The sequence below is a fragment of the Dreissena polymorpha genome, chromosome 5, assembly GCF_020536995.1.
Source record: "Dreissena polymorpha isolate Duluth1 chromosome 5, UMN_Dpol_1.0, whole genome shotgun sequence".
Taxonomy (NCBI): domain Eukaryota; kingdom Metazoa; phylum Mollusca; class Bivalvia; order Myida; family Dreissenidae; genus Dreissena; species Dreissena polymorpha.
The window spans coordinates 9870743-9890978 of record NC_068359.1 but is presented as its reverse complement, the minus strand read 5'-3'; the positions used below and the strand labels follow the sequence as shown (position 1 = coordinate 9890978).

The 20236-nt window shown below is 35.1% G+C and overlaps 1 protein-coding gene and 2 long non-coding RNA genes across 3 annotated transcripts in view; 2 read left to right on the top strand and 1 right to left on the bottom strand.

Annotated features, from left to right (window-relative positions):
- The window catches only part of LOC127880974 (protein polybromo-1-like), a 117629-nt gene extending 105100 nt beyond the window's left edge, over positions 1-12529 (top strand). Inside the window, exons 42-45 of the mRNA XM_052428490.1 lie at positions 4001-4300; positions 7320-7428; positions 7706-7935; positions 8609-12529. Of these exons, the coding sequence (XP_052284450.1) occupies positions 4001-4300; positions 7320-7428; positions 7706-7935; positions 8609-8610 (641 nt within the window). The 3' untranslated portion in view covers positions 8611-12529. The remainder of the gene's footprint in view (positions 1-4000; positions 4301-7319; positions 7429-7705; positions 7936-8608) is intronic.
- A 3356-nt stretch (positions 12530-15885) lies between these two features.
- LOC127831810 (uncharacterized) lies at positions 15886-17434 on the top strand. The gene is made up of 3 exons (XR_008026506.1): positions 15886-16021; positions 16490-16551; positions 16708-17434. It is a non-coding gene; the product is annotated as an uncharacterized LOC127831810 (long non-coding RNA).
- Positions 17435-17440: 6 nt separating this feature from the next.
- LOC127831811 (uncharacterized) lies at positions 17441-19388 on the bottom strand. The gene is made up of 3 exons (XR_008026507.1): positions 19250-19388; positions 18688-18828; positions 17441-18041 (listed from the first exon to the last, which is right to left on the bottom strand). It is a non-coding gene; the product is annotated as an uncharacterized LOC127831811 (long non-coding RNA).
- Between the last annotated feature and the right edge of the window lie 848 nt (positions 19389-20236).

The window sequence follows — 20236 nt, the reverse complement described above, 5'->3', positions numbered from 1 at the left end:
CTCGCGAAGTAAAACAATTTAGAAGAGTATCGTTCGAACATGGAAATAGACAAACATGATTTGATTTTTATATGTCTGTGGGTCTGTGTATAATCAGATTCATATGCATATTCTGCTTTATTATGTTTGTCACGCTGTTCAGTTAACTGAAATAGCTTTGAACTGAGTGAAGATGTGAAATGCAAGATATTGAAAGGTAAACAAATTAAATATATTAATTTAACTCAGTTAATACATCATTAACACCAGAAGAACACTCAAGTGTGTTTGTTTATATTTAGTCTATTAACTGTCATTCAATACATTGAAAAACTGCTGCTATTGATCACAATAAATACTAACTTAACTGTTTACTTTGCATCCTCAGTATGATTAATGTGAAGTTTAACAGGTTTTTATTAAGAAATATTGTTATGAAGTTCAAAAAGTTGTTTATTTTAATGTCTGTTTTTATGTTTGTCATTGAGTTATGAGCGCCATTCGCGTAGTCAAAATCAGTCAACAGAATTTTCCTCCCCTCTGACTTTGCCTCAATCACAGCCCTGCTACTTGTGTGCAACAAAGCATAGATGTATGGATGATGTCTTTGAATACTAGCAATATACCCACATCAACCATAACTTATTTTTACCTTGACATTTACCAACTTTCTGTCTTTGACTTTTTAAAGGGACTGTCAACCAGGAATGACGAAAAAAAGAAAAGTTCTAAAATACTGTATTTTTTACAATTATTAGTTTATATTGATTAAAATTTCACGACTGGTATATTACATTACTTGAAAAAAGTTCATATTTTCAGTATATTTGGTAATAAAATTCTGCAACGTGAAATCGAAAGTACATCGCGAAAATAGGTGACATAACGATATACACACTATAACTAAGGCAAGTAGATTGATCATTTTATATATGAAATGTTTACAATTCACTACGCATTCACAATTTGCATTCCTGGATTTACCACGTGAAGATGGTGATCAATCTACTGGGGTTGTTTATAGTTAACTGGTACTTACCTGGTATACATACCCTGTAAAATTTATTATCGAATATACTGAAAATATGAAAACTTATCAACTTTTTTCAAATAATGTAATTTACCAGTCGTAATATTTTAATCAATATAAACTAATAATTGTACAAAAAATACGGTACTTTACAACTTTTCTTTTCTTCGTCGTCGTGGTTGACAGTCCCTTTAACATGGGCAAATAAATCAATAATGATAAAGCATATATTTGGGTTAATGTGTTCAATGCAGCATGTAGTTTTTACCAGCTTCCTGATTCGTTGTTGGAATTATGTTAACCAAGTTAACCAATAGAATTTCCTGTTTCATTAGTGAATCATGTTTTTTAGCATCTATGTCATGGGTTAGCAAAGTTTTGTTTTCATTTATAATGCATATTTGTACTATTTTGTCATTCATCTTGGTTTATGAACACTTGACAAGCCAATATTTGATAATGTAACACCCTAATGTGTAAAAAATACATACTTGTTTGACTATGATTTTTCATGCTTTTTAATTAAAAAAAACGGGACGTATTGTAGTTTCACCTTGGCGGCCGGCGGGTGGGTGGGCGGTCAGGCGTCCACAGCAGTGTCTGCTCTCTAATTCAAATAGTTTTCATCCAAACTTCACTAAACTTGGTCAGAAGTTTTATCTAGACAATATCTAGGTCAAGTTCGAATATGGGTCATGCAGGGTCAAAAGCTAGGTCACAGGGTCACTTAGTGCATTTCAAGCATTTAGCATGGTGTCCGCTCTCTTATTGGAGTAGTTTTCATCCGATCTTCACCAAACTTGGTCAGAAGTTGTATCTGGACAATATCTAGGTCAAGTTCGACTATGGGTTATGCCAGGTCAAAAACTAGGTCACGGGGTCTCTTAGTGCATTTCAAGCATGTTGTCCGCTCTCTAATAGTAGTAGTTTTCATCTGATAATCATCAAACTTGGTCGGAAGTTGTATCTAGACAATATCTAGGTCAAGTTCGAATATGGGTCATGCCGGGTCAAAAACTAGGTCACAGGGTCACTTAGTGCATTTCAAGCATTTAGCATGGTGTCCGCTTTCTAATTGAAGTAGTTTTCATCCGATCTTCACAAAATTTGGTCAAAAGTTGTGCCTAGACAATATCTAGGTCAAGTCCGAATATGGGTCATGCTGGGTCAAAAACTAGGTCACGAGGTCACTTAGTGCATTTCAAGCATTTAGCATGGTGTCCGCTCTCTAATTGAAGTAGTTTTCATCTGATCTTCACCAAATTTGGTCAGAAGTTGTGTCTAGATGATATGTAGGTCAAGTTTAAATATGGCTCATGGTAAAGTTATCAAGTTGTCCAAAACCTTCAAACAGGCGTATCATGAGACAGTTTGGCACTCTTGTTTACAATATCTATTTCAAGATGTTGAACACATGTTTTGCCACCTTAGAATGCATGTTTTTGGCATGAAACTTCTACTAGAATATTAAACAGTTTGGCATTAGCATTTCAACCCATTAACAATTAAACTGTCTTGTTAGTATGATGTAACCTGTTTTGTTTGATATATTCTGGTTTGTTAGTGCATTGTAACCTTAATCAATAATTGCTTTGCTTTGTGTATTCAGCTCCTTAGTTGCAAAGAATATGAGCATTGTATATCTAAAGTGTCCAAATAAAAATAAAACCTTGTGATTATATCACAAGCACTTTATTGGTCAGTTTATAACTTGATGGGACATGTTCATCATGCAAATAGGAAAGTTTACCTTATGATCAATTATGCAGAGTTAAACAAAAATATGACTCAAAATTCCATTGTGGCAGTCTTCTTAATTTTGTTTTCTCATCTTTTAGGGGAATTTATTTGTAAATTTATCATTTGTTAACAGTTTGCCCTTTAAGGTAAAGCTCAACAACATTCACTCAACACTAACCGTGATGCATATCTTTAAAGTAGTTTTAAAATGAATACATTGGTTTCCATGCTGGAAATGTATTACATTGATTAAAGCTTTTCACAATGGATATATTGTAATAACATCATGAACCCTTTTCCCCATAAAAAGCAGTGAAAATGGCTTTTGCAACCAGCATAAAACCAGAACAGCCTGCTAGTAACTCGCAGTCTGTTTAGGTTTTATGATGTTTGCTGCTCATCAGTAACCAAGGGTTGAAAATGAAGCCTTTAAAACTTGAATTTAGTAAAGACAGGTATTTAATTAAATGTAACTTTCTATGGGACTCAAAATACGTATCTCAGTGATAAAGGGTTAAACCAGTGAAGCTTGTTCAAGAAGATAGAAGAATAAGAAGCTTGGGTGTACTTCATAAACATAATGTATGCTTGATCAGTTCACGAGATCAGTTTAATATTGGCAAACTATTAGTACAGTATGAGGTTGGGTGCATTCATGTTTTTTTCAGATTCATGGTTCATGTTTTTTGTGAAGTTTGAGATAGTTATGTACTTAGAGAGAGATATTAGGCCACTTTTCTCCTCTTGCCATGTACAAATAAAAAATGTATCTGTTTTGTATGTCATGTTTTACTGTATTCATTGATCTTTATATATTGCCTTGAATCTATTAATTTGCATTTTACCCATCTGTATTCATTATTGCGTATGTTTATGCATATCGACCTATTTATTTGCACTTTGACCTATTTATTATTAGCATTGCATCATCATTCATAGTTTTGTTAAAAACAGGGCTTTTTACCAATTTTTTGGAGGTGGGACTTTTTGCTTTTTGAAGAAACAATACAAGTTTATATTTTAGGCTGTTCTGCGATTTTTTGTATTGAATGAAAAACCTTGAATCAGACAATTTTATGGGACAACTGCAATATCTTAAGGTTGTTTTCTGAGATGAAAACACCTTAAGTAACCCCTCCTCTATGGATTGGAAAAGAGCCCCGCGAATGTATTCATTACATGCATATTCTGTTCTGCATATAATTTTCATGTTGCATGAGTTTGAGTCCTGCCTGGTTTGGTTTTTGCAAGGTCAGTTCATGTCGCCAGGTGGACAACGCCCGGGCATGATGAACTCTGGCGCACCCATGACTCAACGACCTCAATTTCCCGCCCTGGGTCCGGGACAATATCAAAGCCCGGGAGCCCCGGGTGCACTCGTCCGGCCTGGGCAGCCATATCCGGGTATGACTCCTATATCATACGGGCCGACCCCAGCTCAGCCCCATGGGGCTCAAATGGGCCCTTACCCCGGGAGTCCGGGTCCCCATCCGGGCTTGCATCCCGGCATGCATGCGGGTCAGCCAGGTCTTATATCTGCATTGCAGCCAGGTAATTGTAGCGGGCTAGAAGTTTCCTGCTCACTTAGTCTTCCTCCGCCGCAAATCAATTGTGTCGTGTTCTGACAAAACTGGGCATAATGCATGTGCGTAAAGTGTCGTCCCTTATTAGCCTGTGGCGACACTTTCCGCTTTTATGGTATTTTTCATTTAAAGGAAGTCCCTTCTTACCGAAAATCTTGTTAAGTCGGAAAGTGTCGTCCCTGATTAGCCTGTGCGGATTGCATAGGCTAATCTGGGACAACACTGTACGCACATGCACTATGCCCAGTTTTCTCAGAACGCAACTCAATTATATTGACATTTCAAAATAAAAACAGAATTTAGCAAGTTATCCCTTTCAGAACATGCTTTCAAGGTAAATCGTTGACAGTTTTGCAAAATAAGGAGTACAAATCTTTATTTTCACTTTACTTACGTAAACTCCAAAGCATTTCCATTTTGTGTGACCAGGGCCCTTTGTTGTTGCTCCGGCAAGACGAGTCAAATTAAAGACAGCCATAGTTGTTATGCCTGTTAGTAGGGCCTGTAGCAGTCAAAACAAATAGCATTTTAAAGCCACAGAAAATATTGCAATCCAAAATCTGCATTTTGCCCTGATCTTGATTTCTCAGCCTCAATGAGGAAGAAAGTACTGATATAAAATGTCAAAAAAGAAACTAATATGAACCAAATGATTTGAAGCATGAGCCAAATAATTGCTTACTCTAATGGTATTACGTGATATTATTGCCTCTGTTAAATACGAAAAATACACAATCACTTGCATAAGTGCTTTGGAAAATATGTATTTTCTTGCTTTACTGCGGTCAATATTCAAAGTGCAGTAGAGGGGCATTATGTTTTACAAACAGGTCTTGTTTTCTTCATATTAGCGTTTGACATTTTCCATCGAGTCTCTAAGTTCCGTGTGTTTTGAATTACAGTCTGTTGATGTATTAGTTTTTATTTTCCCAAATTTTGAACTGCATTTATGTCTTGAACTTTATAACAGTATAATATTGTGAGAAAACCACAAATAAACCAATTTACTGTAACTTGTAACTTTGCGTGGAGGAAAACTAGTTTTCAAACATGGTGCAGGGAAACTTACCTCTTGACTAACACACATTGGTGATTTGGAATTAACTCCTGACTAATATACATGGGTGAATGGGAACTAACTTCTAAATAACAATAGTATAAGGGATGGTGAATGGGAACTAACTTCTAAATAACAATAGTATAAGGGACAAGAGAGTAAACTCCAGGTAACTATTGCTGAAAATGAACTAACTCCAGACTAACATTAGCACAAGGGGCAAGGGAGTGAACTCCAGGTAACTATTGCTGAAAATGAACTAACTCCAGACTAACATTAGCACAAGGGGCAAGGGATTGAACTCCAGGTAACTATTGCTGAAAATGAACTTACTCCAGACTAACAATAGCACAAGGGGAAAGGGAGTGAACTCCAGGTAACTATTGCTGAAAATGAACTAACTCCAGACTTACATTAGCACAAGGGGCAAGGGAGTGAACTCCAGGTAACTATTGCTGAAAATGAACTAACTCCAGACTAACATTAGCACAAGGGGCAAGGGAGTGAACTCCAGGTAACTATTGCTGAAAATGAACTAACTCCAGACTAACATTAGCACAAGGGGCAAGGGAGTGAACTCCAGGTAACTATTGAGACTAACATTAGCACAAGGGGCAAGGGAGTGAACTCCAGGTAACTATTGCTGAAAATGAACTAACTCCAGACGAACATTAGCACAAGGGGCAAGGGAGTGAACTCCAGATAACTATTGCTGAAAATGAACTAACTCCAGACTAACATTAGCACAAGGGGCAAGGGAGTGAACTCCAGGTAACTATTGCTGAAAATAACTAACCCCAGACTAACATTAGCACAAGGGGCAAGGGAGTGAACTCCAGGTAACTATCGCTGAAAATGAACTAACTCCAGACTAACATTAGCACAAGGGGCAAGGGAGTGAACTCCAGGTAACTATTGCTGAAAATGAACTAACTCCAGACTAACATTAGCACAAGGGGCAAGGGAGTGAAATCCAGGTAATTACTGCTGAAAATGAACTAACTCCAGACTAACAATAGCACAAGGGGAAAGGTAGTTCAGTCCGGGTTACTTTTCGTACAGTTAAACAAAGCTTGGACGTTTTTCAAATATGTGTAAGTAATGTCAGTGCAAAACTAAGGGCAGACGCAGAGTACATACCGGTAGCAGCTCAAATTAAATTCGTAATTCAGACAGCCACTGAAAGAAAACAGTGTTCCTATTGCTATTTTCTGGCAAATAATAATCAGAAATAATTGAAGATTTTAATCAATGTTATGGCATTTTGTGAAGTGTAAGTTATATTACATTCAATGATGGAAGAAATTGAAAACTACACTTAGCAAGAACATGGAGAAATGAACGCAGGGAAAGGTAAGTTAGATATGAGAGAAAACTTTGTCCTGATTGAATGTAAATGGTATATCTGTTCATTACATATGAATGATAATGCATGTATTATATGTATGTAATCCAGGGCATTGCCTGATTATATGCTCGTTATATGATTTGCACACTAACTTATACTAATCGTGTTGGACATTATTTAAATGTGTTGCATTATCACTAAATGTTTTCATTTTGGCAATGTACTGCTCTTGTGTAGCACGCTGCACTTCTGATTATTCTTTAGTTTGTGTTTTATTGTTTGAATGACATTTTCCATTATTATTTGCTGCTTTATTGTTTATTTGTAGAATTCACATTAATTACACATGAAATAAGAGTATAGATTATGCATTTTTGATATTTTACTACAACTGGGAAAGGTATGGGGTTGAAATTTATTGCCTGTTGATGTAGGCCTAGAATCAACATTTGGATATCTTTGAAGCTGTAAGGCAAGTAGAATTTTAACAAAAACGTTTGCATTAACATTTTAAAGATTCTGTCAATATTTGACATACATTTTAAAATTTTGGTTACCACGGTCATGATGTCTTGTTTTCAGGTCAACAGCAGATGGCCCCACCACCTCCCCCACCCCGGCCCCCCTCCCCGATGTTCGTTACGGTCCCCCCTCGCACACAGCGGCTCCTACATTCAGAGGCATATTTGAAGTAAGTACAAGAAAACTGCCGCAAACTGTCTACTTTTAATTGCTTATTGCAGGGGTGTAATGTCTCATCTTCTAGCTGGTTTTATTGCTTTCAATGTCAAGACTATATTTATGGATGTATAATTTTGTTTTGAAATTATTATAATGGAGACTTGCAAGAGAGGGACTGGAACACAAGTTCCTGTTTCTTACCGTTTTAAAGACGGGAAACACATCCTAAAAACATAGAAATAACTAAACACTGATGCACTGTTATTCAGGCATTCATTCCACTACAGGTACATAGAAGGCCTCAACGCAGAGAGTCAGACTATCACGGAATGGGAGAAGACTTTCACGGCGACCCCGGAGAACACGCCATGCCCAGACGAGTCCCGTCTACCCGGGCACTGGCTCGCCCAAGGGGCTGGTAACCATGGTAGCGTCACTGACGCCCTGTGGGCCCTAAGGGATCTGATGCTGAAAGATGCTCTCAGTTTGCAACGGACCCTGCCCTTTGAGGCTCTATGTACGTTGTTAAGTGTTAACCTTTTTATGCCCCCAGAGCGAATGATCTGGGGTATATTGTTTTTGGCCTATCTGTCTGTCATTCTGTCCCAAAATTTTTACCTTGGTCATACATTTTGCAATATTGAAGATAGCAATTTGATATTTGGCATGCATGTGTATCTCATGGAGCTACACATTTTGAGTGGTGAAAGGTCAAGGTCATCCTTCAAGGTCAAATATATGGCTTCAAAGCACAGAAGGTGGCATTGTGTTTAACAAACACAGCTCTTGTTTATTTTAGCACGATTGCATCAAAAGCCTCAGGCTATTTGAAACGCTCTTCCTGGGTAGAACCATTACTTAGCATCTTTCACAGTGAGGATTGAGTGCATGACCAACTAGTGGCTAGTACCACACCATATCCACTTTTGTGACCTGAAAGTTGTTTAATTGTGTAAATTGTTTGTACCTTCTAATACGGGTCTGAAGCCCAAATAATCATTAACTCCAGGTTTAAAAAATACTATAAGTAAAATCATGGAAAACATATTGAGGCACAAAATGTAAAGGTTCCAGTGAAATACATCCAGCATCTTTTGAAAAATCGCATTCAAAATAAAACTGTTGATATTTATGATACAGAATGGTTGGCAAAACAAAATGTCTTCATATGTGAAAATGTGTTATTTCAGAAACTGACGGGAGAGGCCAGTATTTATGGGCGTCTCATTTCAAGAAGATCTGAATCTCAAAGGTGCTTCATTCATCTTCGCAGCTTGTTGTCATGACAGCAATAAACGTCTCATCTTTGTTTCATTGTTTATAAATACTTGAGCGCATTTTGTTGAGAAAGTGCTTATTTTCAATATTTGTCTGTAGGTTTGGTCGTTTGAACACAGTTTTGAATCTTGTATGAACTAGAGAAAATGTGAACATTGGAAATATATAGCATTCTGGAAAAATACACATCTTTTGACATTTGCTTTTGTTAGAATTGTTTACTAATTAGTTTACTTGTTTCAAAACACTTTGTGAGCACAAATGTAAAACTTATTTGTAATGAGACAACATCTCTGTCAATGGAGAAATTTGAGTTTGTTTGAATTTTAATTTATTTCAAAACCTGCTTATTATATAATAAAGCATCAAAAATGTGCAAGAAATGTGAGACACGTTGTCTTGAATGTGTTCTCTGAACCAAGTATTTCCAGAAATGTGAAAATTCTGGTAAAGAGGTCTTGTTATGAAGACTGAAGTGATGATATGGGAATATTGTATTTCTGTACATGATGATATGGGAATATTGTATTTCTGTACATGATGATATGGGAATATTGTATTTCTGTACATGATGATATGGGAATATTGTATATCTGTACATTATATGGAAATATTGTATTTCTGTACATGATGAGATGGGAATATTGTATTTCTGTACATGATGATATGGGCATATTGTATTTCTGTACAGAAATTGGACTTAACCCTTTACCACATAGATACATATTTTTACGCATTTGTTGTCCCTTAGAAAGTTAAATGTAATTTAAGACCTTTATTACAAAATTCAATTTTTTGAAGGCTTCATTTCCAACCATTAGTTACTAATGAGCAGCAAACAGCATAAAACCTGAACAGACTGTAAGTTACTGGCTGTTTGCTGTTTGCACATAGACGTTGACTGTGCTTCTGAGTGGGAAAAGGTTAAACTGTAGTATGACAATATACTCTTATTGTACATGGGTGAGCAGTATTGGTTTTTGAATGTAAAGTTTAGAGATGGCTTACAGCTGGGCTCAGATTCTTGAACAAAGTTCTTCTAAGTCTGGTTTCAGCCTTCAACTCAACATGACAAACTGAACCTGTCTTGATTAAGCAGTATGTTAGCAGCTCAAGCAAATAAAATATATATAGCCATGACATTGGAACCAGGTTGTTTGCACGCAAAGTTTTAAGCTGGTATAAGGTTGTGGTGGTGTTTTAGAGAAATTGTCATCTTTGTTAATGGAAATTTGAATCTCGGCAATATTTGTTTAAAAAAACATTATTAGGTTATAAGGTTTGTCACCATGTAACTGTAGATCATTTCTGGTTATGTCCAAAACACTTCGAGTTACTCTGGATCACATTTCATAAAACTCTTCAGTAATGTATACTTTACTGTGTGTAATGCACAAGAACCACATGACTATCTTCAAGGTCAAGGTCAACTATATAGGTCATAAGTCAAAGTACAGCTGTTTATTGTCAATTAAGTGCTTTACTGCTTTATCACTTGACCATACATTGGAAGATCTAAGAAATAACTTAGCTTGCCATGTCAGTTGAATAAAGTTGAATTCTTATAGTCTTTTGTGTAAACTTTGTTTTAGAATACCCAATACTATATTTCAACCTTATAAAAAATACTTACCAGTATGTATTGTATCTTGAAACAGATTATGCAATTTCTGTTTTCAAATTTGAATTGTGTACCACTAATTGAGAATAAATCATTTAAGCAAAGATTTATTTTTTTTCTCAATATTTTACTTAAACGTTTGATTAAATAGGATATACTAAAGATATTTTTCATACTGCATGTTGTTTTGTGAATCACACTTTTAAACCAGGTGTTCCGAAGGAAAAAACTGGTTATTAGATTGGCGAATATCGGCGGGTGGGCGGGCGGGCGGGCAGAACAAGCTTGTCTGGGCCATAACTTTGTCGTTTATTGTGAGATTTTCACATCATTTGGCACATTTGTTCACCATCATTAGATGGAGTGTCGCGCGAAAGAATTACGTCAATATCTCCAAGGTAAAGGTCACATTTGAGTTCAAAGGTAAAAAATGGCCATAAATGAGCTTGCCCGGGCCATAACTATGTCATTCATTGTGAGATTTTAAAATCATTGGCACATTTGTTCACCATCATTGGATGGTGTGTCGCACGAAAGAATGTGAATATCTCCAAGGTCAAGGTCGCAATGACTAAAAGTAGATTTATTTTGAAACAAGGGGGGTAACTATGAACAATCAGTTCAGTTTGAGTTGTCTCCCTTTATCAGACTTTTTTTTTTCAAAATGAAAACCTGGTTTTGTGACAATTATGTCTCTTGTTTCATAGATGTTTCATAGGTTGTTTTCTTCACTTCACTTGTGTTCATGGGTTTTTTCGTTTGCCAGATTTCTTTATGTAGTATTGTTTATCATGTCTGTTTTGTTAAACAGATCAATTCAAAGCATGTTAATGGATGTTGTGCTGTGTTGAGTTTTTGTTAAAAAATACTATACTTAAAAAATGGTTTTGAAAATAGACTAGATATTTTTCTCTGTAAGATATTGATGTTAAAGAAGTTATGTTTTGTGAAATTTTATTTGAATTTGAAAGGTGAATGGGTAAATATATGATTGTACAACTGACTTAAAATGTAAACTAGATTTATTAAAAACTGCCATGCTATTCATTTTGTGTGAAGAACATAACATAGACAAAAACTAATTGTTATAAATTAAGTAAAATCTTTTATTTGTATAATAAACATAGCATTTAATGTGGTGAAATTTAATTACCTTTATTATGAAAAAAATGTGCTGTTTGTATTTTGTTACCATCTAAAGTATTGGACTAAAGTAAAGATACAAAACAAACGACTATTACTTACTTCAAAATAAAGTACTGTTATGATTAAAATTATTGGGAAAGAAAAAGTATTAAATAAATATTGTTTAATTATATTTTTCAGAAATGCTTTAAATGAAAAACATGGTAATTTGTATATCAAATTTTAAAAGCTTAAATGTGTAGAATAAAGCTTCTGAAAGCTTCTGAAAGCCAGTGGCTTATTAAAGACACTTATGTGGGTTTTTACGACTGTGTAAATATTGTATCTTCCTCCTGTGAGGATACTTGTATGGTGAACACATTGTGAAAACACTCACAATTAACACATACTCAATTTTGTAAAAAATCATTATTGTACAAAGTAAAACATTTCATTTTCTCTAATATTAATGCGTGCCACAGTATTTATAGATGTGAACATGAATGCTCGTTTTTAGCTCGACTATTATATATGAAATATATACAGTGGAGCTATCCTACTCACCCCGGCGTCGGCGTTGCCGTTCCCGTGTCCGTTTGCGTGCAAATGTTAAAGTTTGCGTACTACCCCAAATATTTTCACTGTCCCTTGACATATTGCTTTCATAGTTTGCATACTTGTTTACCATCATGACCCCAACCTATAAACAGGAGCAGACAACTGTATCAAGCATTTTGACAGAATTATTGCCCCTTTTATACTTAGAATATGCATATTATTGATAAATCTATGTTTAAGTTTGCGTACTACCCCAACTTTTTCCTGTGTCCCTTGACATATTGCTTTCATATTTTGCATACTTGTTTACCATCATGACCCCAACCTATAAACAAGAGCAGACAACTGTATCAAGCATTTTGACAGAATTATTGCCCCTTTTGTACTTAAATAATTTGAACATTTTGCTTACATTGTCATAACTTCTTTATTTATGATCAGATTTTATTAATACTTTTTTTTCCCCTTTTTTATTTTTTTAAGATCATCTAATAAATGACCCCACCCCACATTATACCCCCCCTCTTAACCCCCCCCCCCCCCCTACCCCCAATTTTTTTATATATTTTTTTATTATTTTTTAATTTTTGAAAGATCGTCTTATAAATGACCACACCCCACATTATACCCCCTCTTAACCCCCCCCCCATACCCGCCCCCCACCCAAAAAATTATTTTTTTTTTTTCCTTTTTTAGCTCATCTATTTTTTGAAAAAAAAATATGAGCTATTGTCATCACCTTGGCGTCGGCGTTGGCGTCGGCGGCCGGTTAAGTTTTGCGTTTAGGTCCACTTTTCTCAGAAAGTATCCATGCTATTGCATTCAAACTTGGTACACTTACTTACTATCATGAGGGGACTGGGCAGGCAAAGTTAGATAACTCTGGCGTGCATTTTGACAGAATACTTAGAAAATTGAAAATTTGGTAAAGTTTTGTGTTTTGGTCCACTTTACCCCTAAAGTATCATAGATATTGCTTTCATACTTGGAACACTCGCAAACTTTCATAAGGGTACAGTAAAAGGACAAGTTGCATTACTCTGGTTGTCATTTTTACGGAATTATGGCCCTTTTTTGACTTAGTAACTTTGAATATATGGTTAAATATTGTGTTTTGATCCACTTTACTTCTAAAGTATCAAGGCTATTGCTTTCAAACTTCAAATACTTTCATGCTATCATGAGGTTACTGTACCTGGCAAGTTGAATTTTACCTTGACCTTTGAATGACCTTGACTCTCAAGGTCAAATTATTAAATTTTGCTAAAATTGCCATAACTTCTTTATTTATGATTAGATTTGATTGATACTTTGACAAAACAACTCTTACCTGACATATCACAATAGACTCCACCCAAACCATCCCCCGTGCCCTCCCCCCGAATCCCCCCCCCCCCCGAATACCCCCCCTAATTTTTTTATTTTTTTAGATCACCTCACAAATGACCACCACACCCTCACACTATACCCCACCCCCACCCCACCTCCCACCCCAATTTTTTTTTTTGAAACGGTTAAAAAACAAATATTTATTTTTATTATTTTATTTTTGAAATACCATCCAACCATCGCACCCAAGAATCCCCTCCCCCTCACCCCCCCCCCCCACCCCCGAATTTATTTTTTTTGCATTTTTTTTTTCGCATTTTGGAAGATAATGTAATAAATGTCCACACCCCCTATTATACACCCCTCTTCACTCCAACCCTCCCTCCTTTGTGATTGAAATTGAGAGTCCCTTCACCTTTAAAAAGAAAATAGATGAGCGGTCTGCACCCGCAAGGCGGTGCTCTTGTTATCCTCTAATAAATTATTGAATATGAACAATTTCTCCATGATGGCGTCTTTATACTGTCAAGCACTCAAATAGTCGAGTGGCTGTCCTCTGACAGCTCTTGTTCCTTATTACGTTTTATACCTGTGTATTTGTATATCATATGAAAGTGTTTAGTGGTATTTTCGCAAACTCATTTCATTTCATCTTTAAAAGGAAATGTATTCAGTGTTCCATATTTTGCTGGTGCAAATTACGATATTGTTTAATATTCATGATACAAATTCTCAAAGCGCTGAAAGTGCAATAGCAACCCAATGTTTGTCACCATTTATGTTACATTTTAGCCTGATTAAGGCATCAACCTTACTAATACCAGTACATGTGTCAGCATACATATTCTTGTGTCCAAAGCACTTAAAGTTTTCTTGTCACAATCATTGACACCATACACTTTATTCATGAAGTAATTTGGATTTATGGGAAAGTATTAAGCGTTTATAATATGAAATTAGTTTATATCCTTTTGAACCAAGTCACATAGAATCTTTTCTTCATGGTCTTGTTATGTTTATTAGCGCTTTTTATGCCCCCAAAGGAGGGCATATAATGATCGAACCGTCTCTCTGTCCTTCCTTCACACTTTGCGTTTAGGTTTCGAAAAATGCTCATAACTTCTATGTCGCTTCAGATAGCAACTTGATATTTGGCATGCATGTGTATCTCATGGAGCTGCACATTTTGAGTGGTGAAAGGTTAAGGTCAAGGTCATCTTTCAAGGTCAAAGGTCAAATATATGCCTTCAAAGCAGCGCAGAAGGGGGCATTGTGTTTCTGAAAAACACATCTCTTGTTCTTGTCAATTTGTGTCTTGATGAAGTGTAAAAGTTTGTGGACGAATGTCATGAATATTCAAAATAACATGGATGAGCACAATACATGTACATACTTATCTAATTTGTTACAGTGTTGTTTTACAAAAATCTTTTTGATACCTGATATGATATGAAATAATACCTCAATAACAGGTATTTTAATTACTTAAGTATTAATAACAGGTATATTAATTACTTGTGTATTTTCTTGCAGTTAAATTTCATATTCCATTTCTGGTGTCATATTAGAAAATTATGTGTGAGAGTATAAACAGTAATTACAAATCCTCATTATAAATGTGTATTGTATGTGAAAATACATAATATTATAATGTCAAATGTAGACATTATAGTATTAAATCTGGTAATTTCATACTATATGTATGAGAACTTATATTTGAAGGCATATGATTTATATAAGTGATTCTATGAAAATAGTGTAGAATTTCATACATATTTTACAATAATGTTAGTGAAATGATATGTGAGGACATACATATATGTATACGAGTAAGCGATGTTATACATTTTGTTTATTTATATGTCAGTTAGAAATGCTTATTGTGGAAGTAATAAAGTCTGGTCTTGTTTGGATTTTTTGGTTCTTGTTTATGAACTGTGTTTGTTTTTACTTTTTTTAATCAAATAGGGAATGTTCAACCACGTGGCTTTGATTTGGAAGATAACAGCCAATCTGAATTTTATCAAACATACAAAGAAACATAATAATTATATGATGGAGCTGTGTTTGTAATATATTTTTCTACAAATGAATTAATACATGATGTTTCTCTGTGAAAAATAATGATGTACTAAAACTGCTAAATTATTTGCTTGATTGCAGGTCAGAGTTGTGGAACTATGTCATTGTCCTCGTTTTACGGCTTGGCATGCAGGCCGCTCTGTGTAATTTTTAAATAAGTGTTACTAATAGAACTCGTTGAATCAATTTGTTCGATTTGACGCACTAAACGCTGTTGAAGAATCTATTGCGTTAAATACGTTATCACATAATAATGCTGCATAAATACCTTACACCTTTATAACTGAGAAACAAATGCTCACTGGTTTAAAACCAATATAATTATATATTCACCCCCTTCCCCGCAGTAGAGACATTTTTTGTTCGCGATCCGGTCCTGTGCCGATATGAAAACAGCAAAACGGGCATTCTGTGGTGTAACTATAAATACCGTACAGCAAATTTGACGTACATGTTACGACAACATTTACCAATCTTACCTAGTACACGGGTTTTTAAACAATACTTTAATACTCTTCCGATAAACACCGGTATACAATAAAAACACTGCGGGGAATCACGTGGTTTTATTTTGATATGGAACACGGAAAATGGCGGCGTCATTGTCTCGGTAAGAGTATTATTTTTTCTTATTGTCCCTAAATGTTTGATTTTAACTTGTTAAGATGTAGTCTATCATATGCGGAATCGAATTCGGCGTGTAATGGTACCTTACATTTCATGTATTACTGAGTAATTTTCTCGCTTACCATTTGAATTCGTCCACATGCGAATGCATGACAGGGATAGTTTTCACGGATTTAAATGAATTCTTTACACATTTGAAAAATATCGACATTCCTCAAATCCTTTTCTTTTTAAATATATACCAGATTTTCTTTACATTACAAACAAATTGTCTGAGAGTCTGAAAACATCGCAGTTTCTGCATAATAAATAAAAAAAACAAAAATGATATTTTTCACGGAATACAAATTTATGATATGTTTCACGTTAATTCTATGATATGTTTCACGTATTGTCTAAAGGCGAAAAATAAAACGTCGGATATTTTCTCAGTTACTAGTATATGTTTTAGATCTTAGTACCGGTAAAGCCCAGGACAAAGTGCGGTTAGGTTAACTGGCAGCCGTGATACATGTACGTATGATAGACCATGTTTTGAAAATGGCGTAAACTCTAACACATAAATTAACCGCGACCCTCTCTTCACTTAACTGAAGTTTTATCTTAATAATGGAATATCTAACCTTAGTTCATTGTGTTTAATGTGCGTATTATGCTTAATTTTCGCAGATGTCTCTCCTACCGCACGAGCCGCTCGCACTTCTACAACCTTGCAGAAGAGTCCGAGGAAATCGTATTTGAGCCACCAGGTTAATACAGAATCTGCGTAGAAGGCACACGCGTTTTGACTGTGTACGAAATAAAGATCAAAAGGGAAGAAAGAAGATGGGCCCAATGTCTTCCTCAATGACGTCTTTACAGCTCGGGTCCTTCGGTTTACGTTGGGAAACACGCGAAGAAATCCTGCCAGCTGACAAGATGGGCATAAATTAACGAAAATAAAAGACAGTATGGCAGAAGAAATAATTTTGATCTGACAATTTTCAAAAACGGCAGTTTGCTTTACAAATTAAAAGTTAAAACTATTCAAAATCAGGGTACAATTTATTCACATATTGTTTGTCATTCCTACGTCTTATATAAGCGTTGTTTAAGTTATTATCACATGCTATAGAGTTTGAGACATAGCCGCCGATGCAGCATATTGACTGATGTCTAAGAAATGTGATGTGAATATTCATCCAAATGGTGAACAGGTTTTCAATTTAATGCTGGCATGTTATTATATATTTTGTTGCATACAAACGAATTTTGTAACATTGTCATGTACTCAATATGCAAGATTAAATTCTATACGTTCAAAAGGGTGTGGGCTAAGTTAAGCTGTTCAAATGTAAACTGCCGCCGTAACTTGGATGTCTTATAAATTGCTGTTTCTAAATGATTGTACAATAACAAAACGCTATTTTGCTTTATTTATTTAAAAAAATAATAGGAAACATGGATTTGCGTTTATGTATTCACTAATCAGCAATATCACAGATAATTAAATTAAATCACAGTGTTAATCATGAGAACATAGCACAACAAAATCACCATTATCACCTTCAAAAACTAAAATAATAAACAAAAGCGTATCACTCTCCCTGAGGATAATCATCACGATATGGCTGTGTACAAATTGCATCTATGCGATCAATTGAAATGAATCACTTACTATACATTGGGTCAAAATTTGTTGCAGTTTCTTAAGCTGATGGCGTATTATTACTTGCAACTGCATTAGTATTCCCTTTGTATCATGTTTGCATTTCGGATGCCTATACAAATTCGGCTTGTGAGTGTATGTCTTTCCGCATTTGCATGCATGATTCTTGGCCCCAAGATGCATAGCCAGGTGATTATCATATTGGTCTCTCCTATTCATTTGATGTCCGCATGTGTCACATTTAAACGTCGCTTCTTGATGATGTGTCATGTACGTTCTTATGTCTGCCATTATTGCGAATGATCTCCCACAAGTCTCGCACGCAAAATCTTTAGTTTTGTTATGTGCTGCGCACCTACATGAAAGAAAAGACCAGTGTGCATAAGAAAACATACAAGAAAAAACAAAAGATCTACACGTTAGACTTTGGTGCCTCACATTCCTGTAGTTCAATACAAAACATTGCTGTGTAACCATTAAACAACTGGTCAAGTATTTCATATTTTATCGTTTTATGAAGCAAAAAATAGCAGATTTAACTTGATCAATTGTGAATGTTTTTAAACTTTTGCCATTCTAGTAGATACGCATATTGTCACATCCGCCACTAAAAACGGTGAAACGAAGTTTGAGCATTGTCTTGAAATCGATCCATCTTAATATGCTAAACGTTTTTTTGATCATAAATGACAAACATAATCGAATAAACCTGGTGATTTTGGTTTTCTTTTTCGAAAAATGCTTCGTATCAATCGAGTATACATTCCGTGCGTTGTCAATGTGTATGTACATTTCTCAAGGGCTATCATCAGCAATTACAATAATGGCAACGTAAATATTTTACCGATTTCGAAATAATTTTGGTTGCAATGTGTCGGTACAATCGGCTATATTCAGTTTTAAAATATAATTGGAGGTGGAATAGTCATCTGTGCTTAAATACACAATGTTTTTCTCACCAATATTTCTGAAAATGCCTAATATTCACAATACCATCTTACCTGTGTATTGTTAAATTAGCTTTGCTGTAGAACATCCGTCCACAACATTTGTATGGCGCTACCCCCGTATGTTTTCTTTCATGATCTCTTAACACTGTGGCGCTTTGAAAAGCCTTGCCGCAAATTCGACACAACCAAAGTCTGAAAAGTAATATTTACCTAGCTCTTTAACAATTGTTACGTGAAACATATCATACACATTTTATTCCGTGATTCATATCATTTTTTATTTACGCGTTTTTTTATTTACATATTAAGTGGTAAGCCGTCCAGAATATCATACATTTTCCAAATTATGTTTCTCAAATTTCTCATGCAATAATATGGTATGACCTATGTTTATTTTATGAAATATATGACACAATGTCTTTATTCCGTGAAAACTATCATTTTAAATAATTCACTTTGAAATAAATTCAAAGGGTATATGAGAAAAGTAGGTAGTTAATTTATAAAAGTAAGATATCATTAGACGCGGATTTCAATTTCGCATATGATAGGCTACATCATTTCAAGCTAATATCTCGAATTTAAGTACGAGAAGCAAAAACGTTACTCTTACCGAGACAATGACGCCGCCATTTTCCGTGTTCCATATCAAAATAAAACCACGTGATTCCCCGCAGTGAAAAAGAGGTATAGCGAAAAGGTGGTCAAGTGTATATATTAAAAACTTAGTTTTATATTGCAAGGTATTATATGATTCTCTAATGACACTAAAAGACCAAGGGGCAAGACCCTCTAATTCAACAAATCTTCAGGGTCGTTTACCATATAGCAACAACCTGGTTCTCGATACAGATGCTGCAAACATTGATCTCTTGTAGCCAAAGTAAGGGAAAACAATCATCTTACGAATAAATATATTTACAAAGTCGGTGCGAACATGTAACATATAACATTTTAAAGTTCGTGTGAGTTTTGAAACCAACTTTGCAGTAGGTTGGTCGACTTTCTCCTTGACAAGAGAGTTTCAATGCCGTATCCTTTTGCATGTAAGATTCATTAATGGCCACCATAATGGACATGTGGGGTTTTATCCAATCCACCCACATCACAAGACCTCGATAATATATATTTCAGTGAAATGTTTTTTTTCAGTGAAATAATATACAAATGTACTGTTAATTGCTAAAATTACCGTTTGTCGTGAGAAAAAAAACTAAAGAGTTCATTTTGTATCCGTTATATGAAATGCGACATAAAATGATAGTTGATGTACATGTATTTTGTATTGATAGTGGCTAAAGATATTGAATAACCCGCTATGCAGCCTGGCGAAAACTGACCTTAATCTGTCACGAATTTCACCCAAGAGCGCAGTGATATGATTGTATTTGAACTGATAGTTAATGATAAACAAATAGTTTGCGTAGTAAACACTACATGTAGTTATATTCAGGTTAACGTATTGATTACTTCGGAACTTATCAGGACATTCGCAAAACTACTGTAAACGTATGGAAATTCGACTGTATGAAATTTCGTGGTTTAATAAAAAAAAAAAAAAACTGATTCGTTGACACGTAATTTCGTGGATTGCAAATTA